The following is a 25,552-nucleotide window of genomic DNA, read 5'->3' as shown; positions in this document are numbered from 1 at the left end:
ATCCCACTTAATCTACCACTAGGTACTTAAAAAACATCACTTATAAAACTTTACATACATGTTCACACACGTGTACAGTCACACAGAGCTTCATTATTAGGAATATTAGAATATTAAAATTAGGATAAAAAAAGAATTTTTTTAACATCGGGCCTCAGGCACCAAGTCTATAAAAGAATCACATTTTTTAAAAAAAGAAAAATAAAAGAATCACATTTAACATTTATTATTGGAGTACAAAGGGGAGGTGTCAATTTATAGTTTGTCATTTTCTAAAACACCTGAAAAAGTACTTATTATAATTGTTTTAAAACACCATGACAGGGGCACCTGGGTAGCTCAGTCAGTTAAGCATCCGACTTCGGCACAGGTCATGATCTCGCGGTCCATGGGTTCGAGCCCTGCATCCGGGCTCTGTGCTGACAGCTAGCTCAGAGCCTGGAGCCTGCTTCACATTCTGTATCTCCCTCTCTCTCTGTCCCTCCCCAGCTCGTGCTCTCTCTCTCTCTGTCTCAAAATTAAATAAACGTTTAAAAAAATTTTTTTTTTAAATCATACCATGACAAATAGGAAAATCAAGTCTCTTTAAAATACCTAATTTATTTAGTGTTTCCTTTTTGTAAACAAAGAAAGTAATGACCACTTAAGGTCCCAAGCTTTAAGGCCTACAATCCCAGGTACAAATTTAGGCTCTGTTATTTATAACATTGGTAAGTCAGTTCCTTACTCCAGGTCATGGATTCTTCATTGCAAAATGGCCATGGTGGTATAGATATGACAGGCCCAAATCAGACAGTCTGCACGGAGCCTGCTTTGCAAACTTGTAATTGTTTTTTGTAATTTCTTTGCACATAAAAGTGCAAAGAATGGTGGTGCCTACTGCCCAGGTGAATAAATACATCTCAGGCAACTTTTACGTTCAAATCATTGGTTTATTCATAGCTACTCGTCAAGAACCACTCTGGAGGCCATGATGGTTTTCTCAGATGAAAGCAAAACTGGGGTCTCCCCTCTGTCTTCAAGCTGAGGAGGATCGAGGAGATAGTAAAGTCACATAATACATGCAAGACTCTATTAGTCATCCCATCTGGACAGTGAAATGATTTGGGGAACCTTAGGAATACTGTTTATCTCTAGTCCTTGCTACCCTTGCCCAGAAATCTATCAGGTACCCTCTGTCTACTTCATAAGCCAGAGCCACACAGGCTGCTGATGGACCAGGCCATAAATTGCTGATGCCCATCACTCTGACCACGCATATGGAGCCTATGCTGAGGGAAATCCATTCTCTCCTGCCAGAAACATTCCAGAGGCTCTCAGCCTAGACATGGGAACAAGACCAACATGGAGCCCTGGCTTCTTCACACTAAAGCACTGGAACATTTCTGGCAGTGACACACCTATTACTTCAGAACCCCAGCTAAGAAATGTCCTTTCTAAGAGGCAACAGTACGAGGAAAGAGGGTCTCCCAATAGCCCCCAAAGCCTTGTTATTAGAAGTCTGAAGATACTAGCCTCAGGCTATTGAATACTTATTCTTGGGAGCTAGGGATAAGACTGGGTCACAAAACGCAAGTCTGGGAGGAAGGGGCAGAGCTGAGAGAGGAGGCTCCCTTTGAGCCCCCAGAGCAAAAAGTAGTGCAAGAGAATCAGAGGGTAATGCCAGCAGCCCTGAATTTGTCCACGGTGTCAGGCCAGCAGCTGCTCCCAGTGTGGGGGGCTAGTTAATGCATAAGGGTAAAAGGGCATCCCGGCTGATCCTGGGTATGCCACTTCTTACAGGCTGTTGGCACTCTCTGCTCTGGAAACTGAGAACTGTGCCAGGATCCCCTGGCGTCGGATCAAAAGCGCAGGCTTACAGGGGCGCCTGAGTGGCTCAGTTGGTTAAGCATCTGACTTCAGCCTAAGTCATGATCACAGTTCCCAAGTTCCAGCCCCGCATCAGGCTCTGAGCTGACAGCTGTTTCAGACTGTGTGTCTCTCTCTCTACCCCTCCCCCAATCAGACTCTGTCTCTCTGTCTCAAAAATAAATAAATATTAAAAAAAAAAAAAAAAAAAGTGGGGCGCCTGGGGGGCTTAGTCGGTTAAGCGTCCGACTTTCGCTTAGGTCATGATCTCACGGTTCGTGGGTTCGAGCCCCGGGTCGGGCTCTGTGCTGACTGCCCGCTCAGAGCCTGGAGCCTGTTTCAGTCTTTGGCTCCCTCTCTCTCCGACCCTCCCCTGCTCACGCTGTTTCTCTCTCTCTCTCCTAGAAATAAATAACACACTTAAAAAAAAACAAAAAACAAAAAACAAACAAAAAAAACAACAACAGGCTCTCTGACCACTTTCCTCAAATTGCAGTTTTGCAGAGTTCTGGACCCTGCCCCATAAGTAACCAAGTCTGCAGAGACACCCCCCACCCCCCCTCCATCAACACATCTGGTCCCTAAACACCTGCAAACCAGAAACAAATGATGCTCCACCATTCCTGAACTACCAACGGCAAACAGCAATTTGGGCCATCCTTCCCTCCCCCTGCCCCCTGCCCCCCTTTAAGCCTGACTCCACGGTCTCATGACCTGCTGGACTGGCATCTAGGGGAACTATCCACAAACGCGGGTTTCCAGAGCCACCACTGACAGATAGCAGAGCCCCATGAAGGGGACCTATCCCTGTTGTTCACCTGAGTCTGAGGTCATCGTCTTCGCCTCCCCATCCCCAGTAGTTGTTAGAGAATCCATTCACCTTGAAAAACTGCTCTCTGCTAAGGGCAGTAACACCCCCAAAATATCCATTGTAACGTAACCTGCAGCAAAAGAGAGGAGAGAAAAGGTAACATTAGCACGAGGCCGTCTGTTCTCCACACACTCTGCAGAAGTCTCTAGTTTCAGAGGGCTGGCATTCTAGGCACACTCTGAGGACGATGCTCTTTCTTCCATCCTCTCCTACTTGACATCCACCTCCCACTGTTCCTGGCCTTCTGTCTGCTCTTCTTTCCTTTCCTTAAGTGCTCACATCTGCTCACTAAGCAAAGTGTTATGTGAACGTTTGTGTGCGGAGGTCTACAGAGGTACCTGTAAATGTGCAGCATGACGTCAGCGCTGAACGACAGATTTCACCTCATGTGCCAGTCCGGTGAATAGTAACGCTGCCAAGGGCACTGGGTTAAGGAGGATTCTGAGACAGCCTCCAGGTTCGGCATGATAGAATACCATAGTGAATATACTGGGTTTTTTACTTTTACTTTTTTTAATGTTTTGTTTATTTTTGAGAGAGAGAGAGAGAGAGAGAGAGAGAGAGAGAGAGACAGCAGGAGCAGGGGAGGGTCAGAGAGAGAGGGAGATACAGAATCTGAAGCAGCATCCAGGCTCTGAGCTGGCTGTCAGCACAGAGCCCGACGCAGGGCTCGAACCCACGAACCGTGAGATCATGACCTGAGCCGAGGTCGGCCGCTTAATCGACTGAGCCACCCAGGTGCCCCTACTTTTACTTTTTTTTGGAGGGGTGGGGTGGAGAGGAGACAGGTCCTGCACACTTGATATGCAAACTCTAAGTCTGTGCATGCAAATCTCCATCTCATTGTCTGCATCATGGAGGAGCCAATGCACCTCAACAATCCTGAGGTTTCTGACTTGGGTAACAAGGTAGATGATACAGTCTTTTTAAAACAAACAAACAAACAAAAAAACCCCACAGTACACAGAACAATAAGAGGAAGACAGTACATCATGTTTTGGATACGCTGAATTTGAGATATCCCTGGTGCTTTTGCTAACGGGCAAAAGGATATAGGGTTCAAGTTCAAAAGAGAAGAGTGGCTACAGATATGGCTTTGGAACTAAGATGTCAAGAGGCAGTAGCTGAAGGGGCAGGAGAAGGAGACATGGCCTGAAGACAACACAGTCGGTGACAAGAGAAAAGAGCAGAGTGGAGCTATGTGGATATTGATAAGAAAAAGAGAAGGGAGAAGAGGTAAAGAAGGGCCTTGAGAGGTCAGAGAACACCTCCGAGTCATATGGACTCATATGGATTATTGGCACACAAATTAGCAAATCTGAGAAATAAAGGTAACCCTTGAACATCACACTGTAACAATTCAGAAATGCAAATGAAGGCAGCTTAATAACTTAGATGTTACTGAATAAAAAGATATAAATATGTGGAAGATTTCTAACTTTAATTAACTTCACTTTAATTAACTAACTTTAATTGGTATTCCAGGACCAATTAAATATTTCTGCTTTTCTAGATAAGAAAAACCAAAAGGAGGGGCACCTGGGTGGCTCAGTAGGTTAAGCAGCTGACCCTTGATTTCGGCTCAGCTCACGGTCTCACATTTGTAAGATGGAGCCCCATATCGGGCTCTGTGATATAAGGAGATGGCTTGGGATTCTCTCTCTCCCTCTCTCTCTATCTCCCTACCCCACTTGCACTCTCTCTCAAAATAAACTTAAAAAAACAAAGGAAAGATCAATAAACACATAGACATTGCTATCTCACAGGTGGAGTCAGTCCCAAAAGCCAATTTGTAGTTATTTCTATGTTCTGAGTATAGACAGGCAAGTCCTATTTAACCTACAATGGAAATAGATTTACTTATAACCCCTCAACCTAAAATTCTAGAAGATGGTATTACAACAACCTAAATAAACAAAAGGAATGTCAGGTTCAGAAAGCAGCTGTTACTGGCCAAGACACCTACTGCAGTGACTTGTAGCCATGACCACTGGACTCTGAAGGACCTGAGGCCAGCAGTTTCATCAGGACACTGTGCAGCACCACTGCCCAGGCACAATCTGCCAAGCACCAACAAGGGGTCACTGGGAGAGAACCAGCATTACTGATTTGGGAGTGATCTATTAAATAACCACTATCCACTATGGGCAAGACAGATCCCAGACGCTGTAACAGGTGGGCCCTGCTCTCAAAGAGCTTATAGTCTAACACAAGAGGTGAGCTTCATGAGCATCCTGAGGAAGGAGAGGCCAGGCATCGGGGGCAGGCTGGTGGGCCTGGGAGGATTCAGATAGGTAGGAAAATGGGGAAACTCTTGGTGGCCAGAATTCCATGAGGAAAAGTGGAGAGAGTCGCAAATGCGGGCTGTCTGGGAGCATCTGGAGAGCAGTGTAGCCGCAGTGAGAGGTGCAGAAGGACACAGCCAGAAAGGTTTAAGGAACTCTCAGTTTCTCAGCTGTTTCTTAGATGGCAAATGTCTACCTGTTGATCTTGGCTTTTGGTTTTTCTTATCAGGGAAAGCACAAATATTAAATTGGCCTTGGAACAGTTGGTTTTTTTTTTTTTTTTAAAGGGCTGTAAGGCCCAACGGTAGGGAAAATGTAGCCATAAAAGAACAGTAGAGTCCTTGAAGAAAGCAGTCAGTTACCAAAGGAAATCTTGGCAGTAAAATTTGCCACTGGCTGGTCCAAGGCTTCGAAGTCACTGATCCATAGTCGGGAAGATAAACAAGATTAATTTCTGGCCACATTAGAGTCTGAGACAGTTTCGGCAAGTTACTTCAAGTTCTTCCTTCTGCAGGGTGTGAACTTCTCCCGTGTAACAATGATTAAAGCTAAAGCTGTGGGGTTTTAAGCTCTGTGCCTCAGTGAAACATAGTTACCATCAGGGAGCAGACACCTAGCTGCTTTCAACCCCACCTGCTCTCCTGCAGGCAACTAGAGAGATTTTGCCCAAAGTAGCAAAGGTAACAAGTAGGGGAGGGGGGGTTAGAGCAATTCCTACATTACCTGTGATGACCTCTCTCCGGCCACAGAAGATGAGGCAGTTTACATGATATATACAATGAAGTAGAAAAATGTAAAAAACAACAAGGAACAGAGGAAAACTTAAAACAGAATAGATGATTAACATGGGAAATATATTAGAACTCTGATCTACAAATAAGATTCTTCTCAGCTCCTAAAAAAAGGCCATGGGTTTGGCTCAGAACTTCTTACATCCAGATCAGAAGAGGAGACATATTCAATCACCTGATTCCTATTAAGAAAACCCCACCGGTTACTCAAAGAAGACAAAGGCTCTCTGTTATCTAGTTACAAAAGAAATGTCTGGCCAGTTACAAGAGCAAATCAAAACATCAAGACTCAGGGGCGCCTAGGTGGCTTAGTTGGTTAAACGTCCGACTTTCACTTAGGTCATGATCTTGCAGTTCGTGGGTTCGAGCCCCGCGTCAGGCTCTTTGCTGACTGCCAGCTCAGAGCCTGGAGCCTGTTTCAGTCTGTGATTCCCTCTCTCTCTGACCCTCCCCTGCTCATGCTGTCTTTCTCTCTCTCTCTCTCTCCTAGAAATAAATAAAACATTAAAAAAAAAATCAAGATTCATACAGGGGCTGTTTTTAGAGTAAGTAGCATCTGATAAGATCCGTGATTGTGGCACTGAAGCTTTGCTGAAAACTTCCCTGATTTCCAGCAGGGAAGCCCAAGAACTCAGTTTCTTGTGGTCCAGATAAATTAAAAAAAAAAAAAAAATCTAGAATCCCAACAGAAAGCCTTTAAACAATCTGTGTATCTACAGTCTAAAATAAACAACAAAAACAACCTTGTTGTTTTCAACACAGATGTTCAGAAGGAATTGGATCCTATGAAAGCGTCAAAGTACAGGTATTCTGTGTTATAGACATGGTGATAGTTTATTAATTTTACACAGATGGCAGACATGCTTCTGCAAATGCCAAGGTATCCCAACATAATACGCTGTCTTCTTCCATGCAGAGCTGGCTCAAGGAGACCAGAAAACAAAACCTCCGGGTAAGGATATAATTCCCCAAAGGAAAAAAATCTGTGATTCTTTTCCAGAACCCCTCCCCTGCCCTCTGGCCCCACTGCCTCTGCCTAATTTAGCAGCAAGGCATCTCCTCTCCCAGCTTCTCCCCTCTGCCTTGCTCCACTCAATACACTAACGGCCAGCACTAAGCTTTCACCTGTCATTCTTCAGCTGTAACCGTGTGTCAGAAGCCCCTGGGTCCCTTCCACAGGAAATCCAACTTCCTTAGCAGACTGAACAAGGTCTGCATAGTCTGGCTCCTGCCTATTCTCATCTCTTGCTTCTCCTCTCTCCACCATCCCAGACATTCATTCTCAAGCCCTAATGAACTACCTGCATTTCTCCCCAAAACCAGGCCATGCTTTCTCTTGCTTCCATGTCTTAGAAGCTAGAAAGCTCCCACTGTTGCACAAGACAAAGGTGCCACGTTCCCTCGAGAAGAGCTTTAGACCCTTCTATAAGTGTTTCTTAAAGACCCTGTGTGCTCACCCATTGTGGCTTATTCTAGACATTTGTTTATATCCCAAGTTTACACAGGGCTTGGGTTCAAAGTCAGTACCTGAGGCAAAAATCACCTGCAATATTACACATGGAAACATCTTAAGTAGTCCAAAGTGAGAGATCTACACAATTTGAGAAGCACAGAAATGGAGATTAAGTAAGGGCTTCATGGTTTCTGTCTCATGCTCACTTCCCCAAGCCGACAATGGTGGAATCCCCTGTGTGACTTTATAATGTTATAATTCTCTCTCCCTGCCTCCTCCTGTCTCCCCCTCATTACCAAGTGATTACAGTAGGATTTGCAGAAGTGCAAAATCAATGCAACTTCATTGTGGCTTCCCGTCTCCCCACACCAGCTATGCAATGGGGAGCTCTCTGAGGGTGGACACTAGCCTTATTCAAACTGGTCTCATGGCCCCTAGCCCAGCAAGCACCACAGACGTGAGCACACAGCAACGCAGGGCCTGGGGGATGTGGACAGATAAACGTGCACATCCGCAAGCAAACACAGTTTCATTTATGGAGGATTTCTTTGGCCACTATTTCCCCTTGGTTTTGCTTGAATAGGGGCTGGTATGAAATAAGGCTCAACAGTAGCTATGCGTCTGCTGGGAGGCAGAGGGGGTGGAAATGAAGATAGAAATGATGGTGTCTAAGCAACTCTCACAGAGACTTTAAGAGTCAGGAACTTGTCCTGGGTGTCCTGGCCCCTGAACAGACTACTCAGTGGATATGTCCTTCCCTGCTCTCCCTCAGACCCCTGAAAAGATGCCACAGTCTGAAAAGAAAAGTCACAGTCTGACAACAGAGGCCTAAATGTTGACCTATGGGGCACGCTCTCATTTCCTGCTACAAGATGAAGTCGGGGACACCTACTCAGTGTGGACTTGCTGGTAGAAGTTCCACTGTTGGCGTGCCGTGGGTGGGGCTGGCCATCATTTGCAATGCTTGGATTGCTTTCCCACTCCTGTTCTTTCCCTTTTTCTTTCATCCTCTGCCAAGGTTGTTATAATTCCTGTTTTGAATTTTAAGTGATAGGTCATGGACCATTTCTCCTATTGTTTACTTTTCTATAATAGTCTGGACACTACACCCCTCACAGCTTTGATGACAACAGAGCGAGCTTCTCAGCCTAAGCAAGCCCTGGGGCAGAGCCGCCTTACTGCTTACCTGTACCCAGTGCTGTTCCGGCCAACCACCAGATGCTTGGGCTGATCCTCACACTTATAAATGTTCAAGTCATTCTCGGGCACCAGGTCCACATCGTGGAATATAAAGCAGTCCCAATTTTCATCCTTGAGAGCTTCTAGATAGCCCACATTCAAGAGTTTGGCTCGATTAAACTTTTTACTTCCAGCCTATAGATACAGATACAGATGTATAAATAGATATATTTATAGATATAGATGTATATAGTATAGTATAGATATATTTATATAGATGTATAAATAGATATAGATATAATTTCTGTATAAATAGATACAGAGATAAGGTTTCTTATCCGTGCTACTCCTCAGTTCAGAGGCAAGAGCAGGTATTATTCTTTCCAAAGCACAAGAATATACTTGTGACATGAAGATCTAACAGAGCAGATGCAATAACAATAAAAGACCACTTGTTTCCTTGTGTGTGTTTTGTGGGTTTTTTTTTTTTTCATATACACTTATATGCTAAAAGTTATACGCATGCCTTGAAATGGACACTGCTTAATGGGTATAGAGTTTCAGTTTGGCCAGGTGGGTAATTTCTAGAGACTAGTTCACAATACTGTGAATATACTTCACCGTACTGACCTGTATACTTAAAAATAGTTAAGATGCATTTTTAGTGACTGTGAACCTGGGGAGATTCTCGCTGGGCTCAGGGCGTCAGATTTCTTTGTTCCAACCTTGCCCTGAAGCCCCTCAATATAATGGTTTGATTCAAAAAACAAAGTTAAAATACTAAATTTTATGTATATTTCACCACAATTTTTAAAAAGGTCATAGTTTTAAAATACAAATAAAAATGACTCACAAAAATTTATTCCACATAAAACTACAAACCTTCTTACGTGGTAGTCATGCCAACTAACATCACTGCTTTACTGTTTAACTTCCAGCTCATCCCAATCTTACCCTATGTAACAAAATTTCACTAGCTTCTAACAGACATAGCTTGCCAGAAAAAAAACAAGAAATCTGGACCTATAAACAGAAGTTTTGGAGCACGTGGGTGGCTCAGTCAGTTAAGTGTCCGACTTCAGCTCAGGTCATGATCTCACAGTTCGTGAGTTCAAGCCCCGCCATCGGGTTCTGTATGACAGCTCGGAGCCTGGAGCCTGCCTCAGATTCTGTGTCTCCCTCTCTGCCCCTCCCCTCCTCATACTCTGTCTCTCTCTCTCTCTCAAAAATAAATAAACATTAATATTTAATGGCAGAAGGTAATAAACAGTTTATCGTAATGAAAAGTACCGGCAAATCTCAAGAGTTACCACAGTATTTTCCTGAAAAGAATAACACAAAGCACACATTTTTTCTAGTCACAAAATACTGTACATTGAGGGTGGCTGTCCTGAGTAAGGACGGAGAATGACTAATAATGTTAAAAAGAAAAATAATTATAAACCAATAGTAAAATTTTGTTCTAAATCCTAAAAAATGGCCCCTGTTTATTATAAAGTATACACTGCAGAACTATATCCTCTGATTTGTGAAAAGTTTTCCTAAAGCAAATACTGTCAGTGATAAAACAGTATGAAGCATGTGGTTAATGACTTTGCAATCTTGGCATCTGTAAGGATTTGAAGGGGAATTATTTGGATGGTCTGGGACAATCTGGGGAAGCTAGATACGGATATTTAAGTGAATGTCTTTTTTTTTTTTTCCTAATAAACATTAATACCAAATACAGGCATCTTTCATCAGCCACTCTACTTAGAGCTAAATTCTTCAAAAGCAGCCTACACTTATCACTTACTGTATACCTACTGATTTGTCCTCTGAAAACCCAATAAGTGAGTCAGGAAAGTGAAGACTAAACATAAAATGTCTTATATAATAAAAGTTATAGGCAGAAAGGAGGAGACAATCCTAGAACTCCACGGGCTCTGTATGACAGAGCTATTAACACAGTATCTATTAACACAGTAATCTGTAGGATCTCCTGCCTAGATCCCCACTGAATAGCCGTGCTCCATAATGAAACATTCCAGCATCTCATCATGTAGTATATAGCAGCTATGGGAGGAAATATAAGGTAAGTCTCAGGAGAAAATATGTGGGCAGTCACTGGCTAATACGGAAGGGCTCACAACACACAAAAATAAAACAAAACAAACCAGACTTCCTCCAGAGGTTCATGTCAGAGGCAATAAAATTCCCAGCACTTAGTCTTACTCTGAGACAAGAATTTCCTTTGCTCCTTTCATGGATAAATGAGGTATGAGACCTTTTCTCTGGTGACGGTTTGGTGCTCCTTTTACCCAAGATACCTAAAGGGCCAAGTCCCTCGGTGTCTCCTCAGAGACAAGGACTGGGAGAACAGAGCCCTGGTCTGCCACCCCCTCACCTGGTGGATGATATAGATGCCATAGTCCCGCTGCTGCCTCTGCAGGAAGGGATGGAGGTGTTCGAGCAGGTACAGCAGGTGTTTCTCTCGGTTCCGGTGTGGAATGAGGATGGCGACCCGCTGTGAAGCCTTACATTCCTCGGGCTGATACCGGCCTCTGTGCACTTTGGGATTTTTTGCCTCCACCTCTTCCAGAGTGAGATCTGGTTTGAAAACGAGCTTGTTCTGGCCCCCTACAATAAAAACAGGACACAGGAAAGAACAGTAGTTATCTCATCACGGGCTGACAGGATTATATGAGCACTTACATAAAGCACTTAGAACACTGCCCAGCACACAGTGAGGACTGTGAGTATCAGCTCTTATTATTATTACTTTAAAGCCTCTTTTGGTCATGAACTGTAACCAGAGTTATGTGACCCAGGGTATTGTCTGCAAAAGCAAGTAAATGACATATGAGAGCATTCTCTTGAGGCGGGGTAACCAGTTCTGGGTCTGTGATTCATCTGTAAGGAAGGAGATGCATTCTGTCCCATTGGCCATGGTAAAGAGCTGAGATCAGGGCTAGACTGAGTAACCTCGAATTTGCTGAATCCTCTTTTCCCTGTCAAAATTAAAAATCAGGAGCATTCCATGAATTCAAGCTCCTGGGCAAGGCCATCTTCCCACTCTTTCCATGAGCTCCTGGGAGCTAACCTAGCTCCCTGATGATAAAAACCATGAAAGGAAATAGCAGCTAGCCTCACACCTAACCCAGCAGTAACACGTAGGTGCAATATCACAATTTTCCCATTGTGCACAGTAGCAGACACCCCCAATGGAGCCCTTGCTCAACAAGTCTGGACACAGCCTGACTGGCTGAAACCCAAGGCCATCCATGGGAACCGGATCTCATGCAAGGCTTTACAGATCAGGCTGAAGACATTGGCCCTCTTCTTCAATCTGAATTAACAGGGATTAACACTGAATAGCCGTGCTCCATAAGAGAAGAGGCACAGCTTTGCATAGAGAACTCAGCCACACATTTTTTTTTTTAACTCCATATATACTGGTCAGGCCGTAACATCTCAAGATGCTTGCGTGTTGTGCCGTCCTCTCCTGAACAAAGCAGTCACAGGCCCTTCCAACGTGTAAGTCACCACGCCTTGCTCCATGTGACTACCACTGTCCCAGCCACGGCTGCTTAGGCTTAGGCTCCAGTGTCCATGAAGAGGCTGACTCAGCCCAACAGCACTAAGGGCAAACAACTGCATCCAGCCACCTAGAGACAATAACTGGCCGATAAGAAAGAGCCTTTCCTGAAGGCATGAGACATGGAGTCAGCAGGCAGAAATGCCCTAAAAACAAACAGGAAGAAAGCAAATGACGTGAAAAGCAAGCTACCAGAGCTGCTGCCAGGCCACAGAGCGGCCGGAAGATAATGGTGTGGCTGTTGCTGTGGTTTCTCATGTAGCCTGTTCTCAAACCCCACCATGTGAGCAAACCTACGCCTCTGTTCTTGGCCCTGGAAGGAGCCCCATGCAACAAGCCTGATGTAAACTAGTCCCCTTGCTCACTTTCTCACTGTCTTAACTTTACAGGTGCCCTATCCTTCTAGCACCTGCTCCCACTCACTATCAGTCTCCTACCACTACCATGGCATCTTCCCCATTCTGTTCCTTCTTGGGTGACTAATGGCCCATGTTATTTCATCACTACTTTTGTCCCTCTCTTAATCCAGGTACTCCCTCAGTATTCTGTCATGGCCCATGTATTTTTTATGAAAACTTTTATTGCTTAAGTATGTTATAAGGATTTTGAACAAGGGAGACAGTAAAGTCAGATTTGCATTTCAATACGTCATTTTCCTATCTCAACTTGTGTAACTTGTGAGCAGAGCAATTTCCCTTGGATAATCAAGAGTGATATTTTGGCTTTTCCACGACTGAGTAAAGAAAAGCAGTATGCCTATACAAACACAGCACAAGGCTGTCATTCAATTAGGAAAGAGGGTCTGCAGGTTTTTGTTCAGCTCAGAGCAAGAAGCCACCCCAGAGGGGCTACGTTAGTGTATGTGCTTTTCTGAGACAGAAGGAATCTAAACTGGATTTTTTTATGAACAAACAGGAATCTACCAAGCAGACACAGATTGAAGAAAGGCATTGTGGAAAGAGGAAATAGTGTAAGGCTCAGAGGAGTACCCTGAAGAACTACAAGTGCTTTGATGTTCTGGAGCCTCAGAGGTCTCAGAGAAACTCTGTGGATTGTATCTAATATCGCTGTGGAGTTTTTCCTCTCTCATCAATGTGTTCCATAAAACCAATTTACGGTTAATTTATTTTATTATTTTTTTAACATTTATTTACTTTTGAGAAAGGGAGAGAGACAGGGTGTGAGCAGGTAAGGGGCAGAGAGAGAGAAGGGGAGACACAGAATCCGAAGCAAGCTCCAGACTCTGAGCTGTCAGCACAGAGCCCAATGGGGGCTTGAACCCACGAACCATGAGATCATGACCTGAACCAAAGTCGGACGCTTAACTAACTGAGCCACCCAGGCACCCCAACCAATTTACTGTTAATTTAAATTGAAAGGCAAGACATCAAAGGAGACTCAGAACATACAACATATTTAAGAAATAAACGCTAATGATGACATTGGCAGACCTACTCAGTCCTGTCCCTTGACTGAATACTTCTGGCCACGGAATGCAAACAGATGTGACATGAGTGGATTTCTCCACCTGTGCTCTTGTACTCTGTGGATGCCAGGAGAAGGACATACCCAGGCGAGCTCATTGGTCTCAGGAGGAGAAGGTAAGACACATGGAGCACAGCCACCAGCCTCAATCAATGCACCCCCCCAGTTCATCAGGCAGACTTGTGAATGAAATATATGTCTGCTGATGTGTGCTTCTGAGACTTCTGTGGCTTGAGATTAAAATTGGGTATGCTTGTATAATGGAAAACTATACATCAGCAACATGGACACATCTCACAAATATACTGTTGAACAGCAAAAGCCAGACACAAGAGATTACACAGTGTGTTTCTAATTATGTGAAGTTTGAACACAGGGAAAATCTAATGGATGATGCTAGAATCGGGAAATAAAGGTCATGACTGAAAGAAGCATGAGGACCCCCAGGGTTCCAGGAAGACCTCAGTTCTTAATTTAACACACTGGGATGTTAAATGAACACCTTTGTTCATTTTGTGAAATGTAACCAAGCTGTACGCTTCTGATTTTGACGCTTTTCTGTATGTGTAAATGTGATATTTAACTAAAAAGTTTACATAGCACTTGGAAAAAAAAAAAAAGGGGGGCGCCTGGGTGGCTTAGTTGGTTAAGCGTCCGACTTACGCTTAGGTCATGATCTTGCGGTTCGTGGTTTCGAGCCCCGCGTCGGGCTCTGTGCTGACTGCCAGCTCAGAGCCTGGAGGCTATTCAGAGTCTGTGTCTCCCTCTCTCTCTGGCCCTCCCCTGCTCATGCTGTCTCTCTCTCCTAGAAATAAATAAAAATATTAAAAAAAAAAAAAGAAAAGAAAAAAAGAAAAAAACTTACTGAGGTATGGAGACACAACAGGGCAGTTGCTGAGGTCTGCTTCTTTCACGGATGCTTCCTTAGTCAGAGTGTCTCCCTTCTCCCAGACTAGGACCTTGTTGAAATTAGCCATGAAATTCTTTGCTTTAGGAATCTCTTGAATAGCACCCACAAAGTAGTTACTGGTGGCCCACCCAAGTACTGTCAGGCCTAAGAGAAAAAGCAACAGTAACCGGAACTTGTAGGAAAGGTGCAAAGTCACTAAAAAGCCCATGTCTGTTATTACGGGAGAATTATGTATCCCTCTCCACTTCACCGCAGGCAGGAAGCTTCGAGTTCAACTCTTTCAATCCGATGGCAAACTTGGTGACAACTGAAGATGCAATGTCTGCTTTCGTTCAGTAGTTCTGCTCCAACAATCTCTGGAAGGCAATCACACAGACATGTTGTTTCACTTGGAAATCCTATCCTGGGTGACTCACGTCAGTGCAAACTGAAAACCTATCCCCAGAGGATCTCGACTAACAGTAAATGGGAATTCTCCAATGAGGGCTTTGATATCAGAAATTCGGATTTCAGAGGTAGAAGGTTCCAGCCATCTATACATCCCAGGAGTTCTGTCTGGGTTACCACTCAGGCTGACTGTCACCAAAGAAGAAAAAGCATTTCCAGATGTCGCACAGGAGGAGAAGGCAAAGAAGAGGTTGTAAAAGCTTCCTCAGTTCTGAGTCGGGCATGGCCCAAATTACAGCCCCCCCAATTTTTTCTTTAGTGGCCCCTTTCTGGCACAGCTTTTAGAGCAGGTTAGCAATGTGTGAAATCTTGTATCTTGACTCAAAGAGAAAATAAGGAGACTCTTCTCTGTGACAGGTAGAAAAACATGTTCCACAACAGGCATTAAAGTCCAGGCTGTTTCAGCTATAAATGTCACATTCACAATGAGGCGCTGGCACGGGGCACATCCCGACAGGTGGGGGTGAGGGCCAGAAACAGAAGAGAATGCCAACACAGGCGCTCAGCAATCTGTAAGACTAACAGGTAGAACTACAGTGCAGTGTTTAAGATCAGTGGTTTGGATTTGGGCAGAAACTATAGCTCGACCACATATCAGCCATGACACCTCAAGCCAGTCACTTGACTAATCTCAGTCTCCTTACCTGTAAAATGGGGATAAAAACAGTAGCTCCCTCAAGAGGTTACTGTGGGGCTGGACGTCCTAATGTATTATACATAAAGTGTTAGCCCACCTCCTGACACACAGCAAGCACCAAGCAAGTGGTGACCAAGCTGTTATTGTTCTATTACTTACATAAAGCGATTCTAGACTAAGGATGGCCAGCAGGTGGACAGGACACACTGGTGGCTGCCCCAAGCACCACCCTATTGTACTGTATTTCTCACTGTCAGTTGATGAATTGTCATTCTGATTTCATACTTCACAAGCATGTGGTGAATTCACTTCTGAATTTTAAGTAATAATGAAAACAAGTACGACCAAATCTTAACAAAAAGAAAATCAGAAATAAACTCTGTATGTGTGTATGATTACCACTAAAACTATAGAAATAAAACTCTAGAGAGAAATATTAGCCAAAAGCTAACGAGAATTGTACTGAGTAGGGATTAGCCAAGCATACTTTTTCTCTTTTTGGGAATTTTGTATGATGTACTTCTGTCCTTTTATAGTGAAAATATAGTTGTTGAGTTTTGTTCTTTATTTTTTTAATTAGACATAAGGATCCCTAGGTGGTAATTCAATGTGAAAATGAAAAATAAAACAATCTTAGCACCTCCTCGAGATAGTCTCCTAGTTACTAAAGGGTAGAATTCCAAAAATTTAGCTCTAGGTTAGTCTGAAAGAAACCCAGAAAGCATTTCTCTCTAGAGTCAATGTTATAAATGGAGATTAGATTCCTGAGTCAAGCCACAAAAGAGATTTGACTCAGGAAGCAATTAAACAGTATGGTCTGTGTTTAGGGTCTTGTGAAGGTATTGCAAGAAGTTGATGCCGAAGGCAGTAATAACAGCTAATAAGAAGAGTGATTTATTTGTGCATTTACTCTGTGGCATGCACTGGGGTTAAATCATTTGTATTAACTTACTTCTCATCTCAACTTTGCAAGGGAAGAATCATTAGTGTCATTTTATAGAGGAAAAAAAATGAAGGGAGATTAAAGAACATGCTCTCAACCACACAATTAGTAAGTGGTGGGGCTGGTGTCTGAACCCACAAGGCCAGGCCCAAAGCCTGACTCTGCCACACACTTCACATGGGCATTTCATTTCCTTCCTCATCTAGGTACCTGGGTGCACCCAACACAAACCCTTGAAATATGCAGAGTTCCCTTTGGCAGCCTCTCTCTCTCTCCCTCAGCTTCTTGCCCCTTTCCTTGGGACTGTGTTCACATGGCTTTTTGCTTCTGTAAGTCTACAGGTTCCTGGGGCCAATCAGACAACCTCTTGGGGACTGAGCTGTAGGAGGCTTAACTGCTAGAATTGGTAATAGTGGTTTTTTAGAGGTTTTTGAAAAAAATTCCAGTTAGTTAACATACTGTGTAATATTAGTTTCAGGTGTACAATACAGTGATTCAACACTTCCATCTCAGTTTTGGAAAATTTAGACTGAGGCCATTGTTCTAAAAGCTGCTTATGGAGGGACAGTCCCCTGACAAGGAGACTTACCTGGCCGAAGAGACTTCTGATCACAGAGGTACCATAGTGTTAGAAGCAGAAATGACCAGAAAGCACATAAGTCCAGCACCTCCTCCTTTTATAGAGGGAGGAAGAGTGGTTTAGAGAAAATCTAACCAAGCAGTAGCAACCTGGGAATAATCATAGACTAGCTAAACTGCAGCCTACAGAATTTGTCCAAAAATAAAAAATTTATTATAAAAGCAAGGAGCCATTCTTAATGATTCCTTAACAATTAGCCCTTCACTGCTAACTCCACTTCTTGAGATATAGATCTACTTAAAAATAATCACTTCCCCTTTTTCCTAAGCCTAGTGCTATCCTCAAAACTGACTGTATAGGGAGCCAGCATCAAGAAAGTTCAAGTGTGAGGTCTCCTTGGTACCTGGGAGTGAACATCTGAGGTGTGAAGGGTCTATAACCCTGGTCCGATGGTCTTTCAAGAGAGATCTCCTGCTCGGCCTGCTTATCAGCTGAGTGATGAGAAGCAAGTTAATATGAATGATTTAACCCCAGTGCATGCCATACAGTAAATGCACTCTCAACAAGTTTATCAAGCTATTAAACATAAATATATATATACTTATCTTAAAATGTTGCTATAAGAATGTAATGAGATGTTGCAATCAAACACAGCTGGTACATTCCCAGAACATTATAGTTATCAAGTCTATTTACCAATGTGATTCATGCTCAAATTTTATCAGAGTGCTAAGCAAGATAATGTTATCTTTGGAATTACATACTGAAACACAGATAATTTTAATTTCCCTTTCTCTGTAATTTATTTTTCTTTTATGGGTATATATTATATTTATGATTTAAAAAATAATGATCTTTAAAAGAAAATTTTTTCTAGGGCAGGTAACTCTTGGTTAATGTTAGGGAAATGTCACTGGACTGGATTTATTTATAATAACATTAAGTAATTGAGAGACCTTGAAACTACCCTTGAAAAAAGTTTCCTTATCAAGACAATCTCGGGGTGCATGGGTGGCTCGGTTAAGCGTCTGACTTCGGCTCGGGTCATGATCTTGCAGTCCATGGGTTCGAGCCCCACGTCAGGCTCTGTGCTGACAGCCAGCTCAGAGCCTGGAGCCTGTTTCAGCTTCTGTATCTCCCTCTCTCCGACCCTCCCCTGCTCATGCTGTCTCTCTCTCTCTCTCTCTCTCAGAAATAAATAAAACATTAAAAAAAATAATAAAAAAATAAAGACACTCTCTTCAGCAAGCGGTACTGGGAAAACTGGATGGTGACATGCAGAAAAATGAACCTGGACCACTTTCTTATACCATACAGAAAAATAAACTCAAAATGAATGAAAGACATAAATGTAAGGCAGGAAGCCTTCAAAATCCTCGAGGAGAAAGCAGGCCACAGCAACTTCTTGCCTCAACACCTCTCCAGAGGCAAGGGAAACAAAAGCAAAAATGAACTATTGGGACCTCATCAAAATAAAAAGCTTCTTCACGGAGAAGGAAACAATCAGCAAAACTAAGAGGCAACCGATGGAATGGGAGAAGATCTTAGCAAATGACATATCAGATAAAAGGTTAGTATCCAAAATCTTTAAAGAACTTATCAAACTCAACACCCAAAAAAACAAATAATCCAGTGAAGAAATGGGCAAAAGACATGAATAGACATTTTTCCAAAGAAGACATCCAGAGAGCCAACGGACATATGAAAAAATGCTCAACTTCACTCATCATCCAGGAAATACAAATTAAAACCACGATGAGATACCACCTCACACCTGTCAGAATGGCTAACATTAATAACTCAGGCAATAACAGATGTTGGCGAGGAAGGACAGAAAGAGGATCTCTTTTGCACTGCTGGTGGGAATTCAAACTGGTGCAGCCCCTCTGGAAAACAGTATGGAGGTTCCTCAAAAAATAGAACTACCCTATGACCCAGCAATTGCACTACTAGGTATTTATCCAAGGGATACAGGTGTGCTGTTTCAAAGGGGCACACATGCTAGCAGCACTATCGACAACAGCCAAAGTATGGAAAGAGCCCAAATGTCCATTGATAGATGAATGGATAAAGAAGATGTGGTATATATGTGTGTGTGTCCACACACACACACTGGAGTATTACTTGGCAATCAAAAAGAATGAAATCTTGCCATTTGCAACTATGTGGATGGAACTAGAGGGTATTATGCTAAGTGAAATTAGTCAGAGAAAGACAAATATCATATGACTTCACCCATATGAGGACTTAAGATACAAAACAGATGAACATAAGGGAAGGGAAGCAAAAATAATATAAAAACAGGGAGGGGGACAAAACATAAGAGACTCTTAAATATGGAGAACAAACAGAGGGTTGCTGGAGGGGTTGTGGGAGGGAAGATGGGCAAAATAGGTAAGGGGCATTAAGGAATCTACTCCTGAAATCACTGTTGCACTATATGCTAACTAACTTGGATGTTAATTTAAAAAATAAATTATAGGCTCGAGGGCAAGATGGCAGAGAAGTAAGGAGCTCTGTACTTGCACTCGCGCCCATACATCACACAGAAAAGATCTGAAGCCATTGGAAACCTTACAAAACCTGAGAGATTGGGAGACAAAGGACGCAGAATCCACTGAGAGAGACTTCTAATGTGAGTGCGAACCGGGGAAGATAAAATCGGGCCGGGATCGGAGACTCCAGGGTGGGAAGGGATCCCCCTCTACCCTCTACAGGGAGTGAGAGGGGAAAAGGAGAGAGTCTGAAACAGAAAAACCTCCGCTCGGGGGGTGGAAAACCTCCACTTGGTGCATAGAAAGACCGTACTTGCCAAATACCTGCACACCAGGTCCCCTCGCGCCAACTGGTACTACGGGGTGCTGAGCACACAAACTGATTCTTTGTGCTGGCTCCTGGCGGCTGGACTTCAGAGTAGCAACGCGCCTGCCGCCATTGTGGCTCCCGGGAGGCTGGGGCCCCTGAAAGAGCAGCGCGGACACCAGGCGTCCGTGCTCCTGGCTGGCTGGGACTCANGAAACTAATTTGACAATAAACTATTTGTAAAAAAATAAACAAAAATAAAAAATAAATTATATAAAAACTTAAAAAGAGAAAAGAAAAAAGTTTCCTTTTTAAATAAAAAAGTGACAGGAAAATCATGACTGTAGACAAGTTCAGGTAACGTGAAAGAAGTTATTTTAAGAGCAAGACTCTAGAGGTCTGTCCTATAGTTCAAACCATGATGCTTTCATAACTGGTTTTTCCTCTTCTCGATTCAGTCAGTCTTTTTTGAGTATCAGCTATTTTCAGGCATAGTACTAGGCACTAAGGGGATACAAAGGGAGTTAAGGTATAGTCCTTGCACTTAGTGTTTATTTCAATCCTTTCTTAGATTTCAATGACTCTTTTGTTTTAAAATATGCCAGCCCATCCCTGAAAATGGAGGAATAGATGAAATAAGATTGGCAAAATATTGAGATGTATTGAATTAAAGTGATAGTACCCCAAGGGTTCATTTTACTTTTCTCTCTACTTTTGTGTATGCTTGAAATTTACCATAATAATGAAAGAAAGAATCTAGCAAGTAAGATAAGCTATAACTAAAGGTAAATCAGCATTAATGCTAAGTATCATTTTTGGAGAATCTCTACACATACACGTTTTTGTACCACGGGGGATGGAGGGGAAATACCAGGTGCAGTCCACAAATATTTACTAAACATTTATGCATCAGGAAGAAAGGGTATGGTCTTCATTTAGCAGCCAAGAGTGCCAAATCAGCGTTCCAAACCCAGCTGGTTTCCAAACCCATCTGGTAGTCCTGTAAGCACAAGGCATCTCAGAGCATGGCCCCAGGCACATGATCCTACTCCCACAAGCCTCTCCGGAACAGCATCTCAGAGCATGGCCCCAGGCACATGATCCTACTCCCACAAGCCTCTCCGGAACAGCAGTAGGGGAAAGGCTGATATTTTGCTATTCCTTCTACTCTTGCAGAGCTCCTGAGAGCTGAGTGTCTGCACATGTTGTCCTACCTTCTTTGGGCCTCTGGTATTCATTATTCTATTTATAGCTCCCTTACCTGCTTCTAAGTGATCACTGCCCAGACCCTGAAGAAGCAATGATTCCCTGGGCGAGGGGTAAGGATGGGATAGAAATGATGACAGCCACTTACGAGTACAAGTCATTTAAATTCAGAGACTGCGTTCCTAATTGTAAGCTCCAAAACTGTAAACATTTAAGCAAGAAAATGATGATGGCATTGCATTTTAACCCACAGAATACAATGAAGAGTCCACAGTGATGCAGATGATCAAATAAACAAATGGGAGGAAAAAGGGCAGCTCTTTCTTACTGGAAACTCACAATTAATAAGAAAGCAGGAAATGGAAAAAGTCACTGAGCAAACACCACTGTAACAACTGTTGCAGACGAGATCCATCAATGGGTATTAAAATTAGTGGGTGAAAAGTTGAAGATAAACAGAGTTTGCATAGTCTCAAGTATCTCCCCCAATATAATTATTAGTTGCTAAGGGAAAGACAATAACTTTACACTGGTGTAGCATAGATTTCACCGTAAGTGATCAGGTTTCGTGTCATCAGTGAGAAGACCTATTAACCTCATGAATCAGTGATATATTGAACTCCACAAAATAACTAATCAGTACTCTTCAAGAGAGTCAAAATAAAGAAGGACAAGGAAAAACTGAGGAAATATCTCAGATGGAAGAGACTAAGGAGAAATAATCAAATGCAATGTAGATCCTGGATAGATGATGGGAACAACAACGAAAAATTATTGGCAGGAAAATTGATGAAATTCCAATAAAATCTGTAGTCTAGTTAATAGTACAGATAACTGAACCATGGTTATGTAATGGTCTGATATTAGAGGAAGTTGAGTGATTTCTCTGTACCATTTTTGCAACTCTTCTCTAAGTCTAAAATTAATTAAAAATTAAAAGTTAAAATTTTAAAAGTCAGAGACTGAGTATAACCCAAGTCAACACATGACAGTCATGTTAACTTAATTCTCAAAGAGAATCATTGTTTTTTATATTCTTGGACCTCAAACTGACCTGACACATAGCAGGTGCTGTTTGGTAAATAATCAGGGACTTTCTAGAGAATATTAGTTGAAATACATAAGGACAAACCATAATCCCAGGTGACTACCAAAAACAGATGGTGGGGGGCAGGGAGAGAAGAAAAATAAAGATTAATAAAGAAAGGAAAAAAATTAAATGGGTCCTAAATTTTGGGAACATTTTAAGAACTCAAAAAGGCTCACCCCCATGCTTGCTCCCTTTATTTAACAAACACCAACACTTTTCTAAAAGAGCCCCACCTCTAATAAATGCCACTTTCTCTCGGTCACGTCCACCACCTTCTGGTCCTCTGCCATTGAGTATTCAAAAGCAGTGCTTCTCTTTTCTGATTCTGAAAGGAACTGCTGCTTAGACCATCACTTCCATCCTGAAGCCACAGAGCACACAGGAGCAGTGTCTCACACTCTAGGCAAGAGCTGCCGGATGGTCCTGTGTTAACTGTGTTACAACAAGGGTCGCCACAAAATAATCAGGAAACATGCAGTAAATTTAATTAGCAAAGGACTGATATTGTTTTATACAGTATTTGTTATGCAGCATAACAGAATCTATGAGAATTTTGGATGGGACTTTTTTTTTTCTTAATGTTTTATTTATTTCTGAGAGAGAGAGAGAGAGAGAGAGACAGCGTGAGCAGAGGAGGGTGAGAGAGGGAGGGAGACACAGAAACCAAAGCAGGCTCCAGGCTCTGAGCTAGCTGTCAGCACAGAGCCTGATGTGGGGCTCAAACCCATGAACCCTGAGATCATGACCTGAGCCAAAGTCAGCCGCTTAACCAACTGAGCCACCCAGGAGCCCAGGAAAATGAATTTTTAACAAGCTCCCCAAGTGATTCTTCTACCTACTAAAATTTGAGAACAACTGAAATAAGAGAATGGATCTAGAAGGCAATAGATCCTTCAGAAATGTTCATTTTCCGTCTAGTGAGGAAAAGCAGTGAGAAGATATGTGAAAATGAGATTTTCAAATGCATTTTAATAGCTTTTACCTCCAACACTTAGTAATTTATTCTAAGGAAATAATCAGAGAGTCAGACCACAATATTCAAGCCAACATTATAAAAATAACCAAAAACTGAAAAGAATCAGAATGTTAACAATACAGAGCTGATTTAATTCATTACAGTAACTCCATATGCTGGAACGTATGCTTTTTATTAAAAAGGTGTTTAAAAAACTTAACTGCATTGGAAGGTACTCACGATAGCAAACTGGAAAAAAAACAGAATGTAAAAATGCACATAGATTATAATTCCAATTAATCTCTAAATGTATGGTGTACATGTCTTTTATATGTATGTCAGAATGACTGGTGGTTGTTTGTTAATTATAGGATTTGGGAAACTGTGTTTTTACCCTATGTTCTAATTGTTCTAAAGTGGGGTTTTTGTGGGGCACCTGGGAGGCTCAGTCAGTTAAGCGTCCAAGTTCAGGTCATGATCTCATGGTTGGTAAGTTCGAACCCTGTGTCAGACTCTGTGCTGACAGCTCAGAGCCTGAAGCCTGCTTCAGATTCTGTGTCTCCCTCCTCCATTCACACTCTGTCTCTCTCTCTCTCTCAAAAAAAATTAAACATTAAATAAAAAAAATAAAGTGAGGTTTTTGTGGTTAGAAATGTTTTTTCTAATGCAATGACTATATAGATTTCCCTCAAAATACATTAAAATTTATATATGACACAATAAATAGTTGTACAAGATACAAGATTGTAACTTTCAGTTCTGTAAGTTTGGCAGTAATTTATAAAAGTATAACTTTTAAGGAAATCTGTTCTAAAGAGGCCCCAACAAGCCCAAATCTGAAAAAAAAACCTCAGAGCTGTCCGTAATTTTCAATGCCAGAGAATCCTGTGGTCTCTGTTTGAAATTCCTATCCCTAGGCTCTACTCCCAGAGATGTTTATTTCAAAGGTCTGAGTGAGGTCAGGGAATCCATATTTTCAACAGGAACTTAGGTATGTTTGAGAAACCACTGTCCCTCGATGACTTAAAAAAAGAGGATAAACCCACCACTGACTTGATTTTTATGTTACCACTCTGAATAAAAGACCTTCAAAGAGATAAATAATTAGCACTCAAATCATTTGCATGCATCTCTGGAAAAAGCACCCATTATTAGCTCAGTTTAACGTAGATACTAAATACTTATTTGATGTGACATATAAAATACAATAACAGAGCTAGTTTTATTGCCCCCTCCCCAAACAAGATTATGTGGTCAACCAGGTAAATACTTTTCTCTAACAGGTGTTTCTAATCTGATCCAGGCGTGGATCTTCTCTCCCAATAATGCACAAAGACAGGAACCTGTAGATTTTTGCAATTTCATGGGGTTTAAAGGTCAATCTTGTTCCAGAAGATAAAATTCCAAAAAGACAGACTATGGTCCAATCAGGCTATATCTGCTTGCCCTAGAGACACTTGCCCTATAGACATATCTGCCCAGCCCTCCTACCTAGTCTAGTAGGATAGTCTTCTACCCCCTTTTAAAGCCCAGTGTCTTAGCCTGGACCCTAAATGATATTGATGCCTGGACTTCCTTGCATCCTTAACATGTTATCTTCCTTTCTTAAAAAGTTTAGAAATTTAAACACACACACACACACCTCTCCTCAACCCTCCAAGTACTATCTTCTTGCTCCTCCTTTTCATCACCAAAGGGCTGCAAAGCTCTTCCTGAGCCCTGGCCGCCTCCACGTCCTCAGGCATCTCCCACTCTTGAACACTACACAACCCAGCGCGCGCCCACTTTGTTGGTAACTGCTCTCTAACGCTACCAATCCAAAGGCCTTTGTTCAGTCCCAATCCTCCTAGACGTTTCTATTATTTTCAAACTAGAGAGAGCCCTTATCTAAGGGAAGACCGATCAGCAGACACGGATCGACAGACGGGGGATGGACTCCCGGAGTGGGCAGGTGTCTCTGAAGTACTTTAAAAGCCAGGTGACTCACAACTCTCCGGCGCCAGCAGGCCAGCAGGCCGCAGGCTGGGATCCGCTGGTCGGTTTCCTAGGAGAAACCCTGGGAGAGAAGGCTCCAAGGAGGAAGGGGCTTTTTCACGCTGATGCGCCCGCGGGGAAAGAGGTGCTGGGGGACGACCCCAGATTCGGGCGACCANGCCCCGCCGCACCGGACTGCGCGTCCCAGGCGCCTGCGGAGCCAAGGCCCGGCATACTCACCACAGACTCGGCCGCAGCCAGCACCGCCGGGAGAAGGGGAGGAGGCGTGAGGACCCAAGGGGACCGCCCCCGCCGCCCCGGAGGAGGTTCCCGAGCGCGGGCTCCGCCCCCCGTCCGCCCAGAGAGTCGGATCCGCGGGGCCTCGCGGGCGGGTCTGGCCAGTTTCTCCGCTAGCGTGGCGCTCCACCCACGGCTGGCCGGACCCCACCCGCGCGGTGGAAGAGCAAAGAGGGAGAAAGAGGGGTGGACATCTTGTCTTTTGGGAGATCTTTAAAGCCT

The 25,552-nt window shown here is 43.1% G+C and overlaps 1 protein-coding gene across 3 annotated transcripts in view; it reads right to left on the bottom strand.

Annotated features, from left to right (window-relative positions):
* Window positions 1-25,349, bottom strand: part of B4GALT4 (beta-1,4-galactosyltransferase 4) — a 29,698-nt gene extending 4,349 nt beyond the window's left edge. For 2 of the 3 annotated variants that reach the window (XM_077776704.1, XM_077776707.1), the window contains exons 1-5: window positions 25,274-25,349; window positions 14,355-14,755; window positions 10,814-11,046; window positions 8,435-8,622; window positions 2,667-2,789 (exon numbers count right to left, since the gene is read on the bottom strand). In XM_077776704.1, coding sequence (XP_077632830.1) covers window positions 2,667-2,789; window positions 8,435-8,622; window positions 10,814-11,046; window positions 14,355-14,607 — 797 coding nt within the window. In that variant the 5' untranslated portion in view covers window positions 14,608-14,755; window positions 25,274-25,349. Of the gene's footprint in view, window positions 1-2,666; window positions 2,790-8,434; window positions 8,623-10,813; window positions 11,047-14,354; window positions 14,756-22,337; window positions 22,548-25,273 lie in introns of those variants that run through there. The other variant, XM_077776705.1, reaches the window with a different exon arrangement.
* Between the last annotated feature and the right edge of the window lie 203 nt (window positions 25,350-25,552).

Source organism: Crocuta crocuta, unplaced genomic scaffold (genome assembly GCF_008692635.1).
Source record: "Crocuta crocuta isolate KB4526 unplaced genomic scaffold, BGI_CrCroc_1.0 scaffold87, whole genome shotgun sequence".
In the NCBI taxonomy this organism is placed as follows: Eukaryota; Metazoa; Chordata; class Mammalia; order Carnivora; family Hyaenidae; genus Crocuta; species Crocuta crocuta.
Note: the sequence above shows the minus strand (reverse complement) of the source record. Positions and strands in the feature narration are given on the sequence as shown.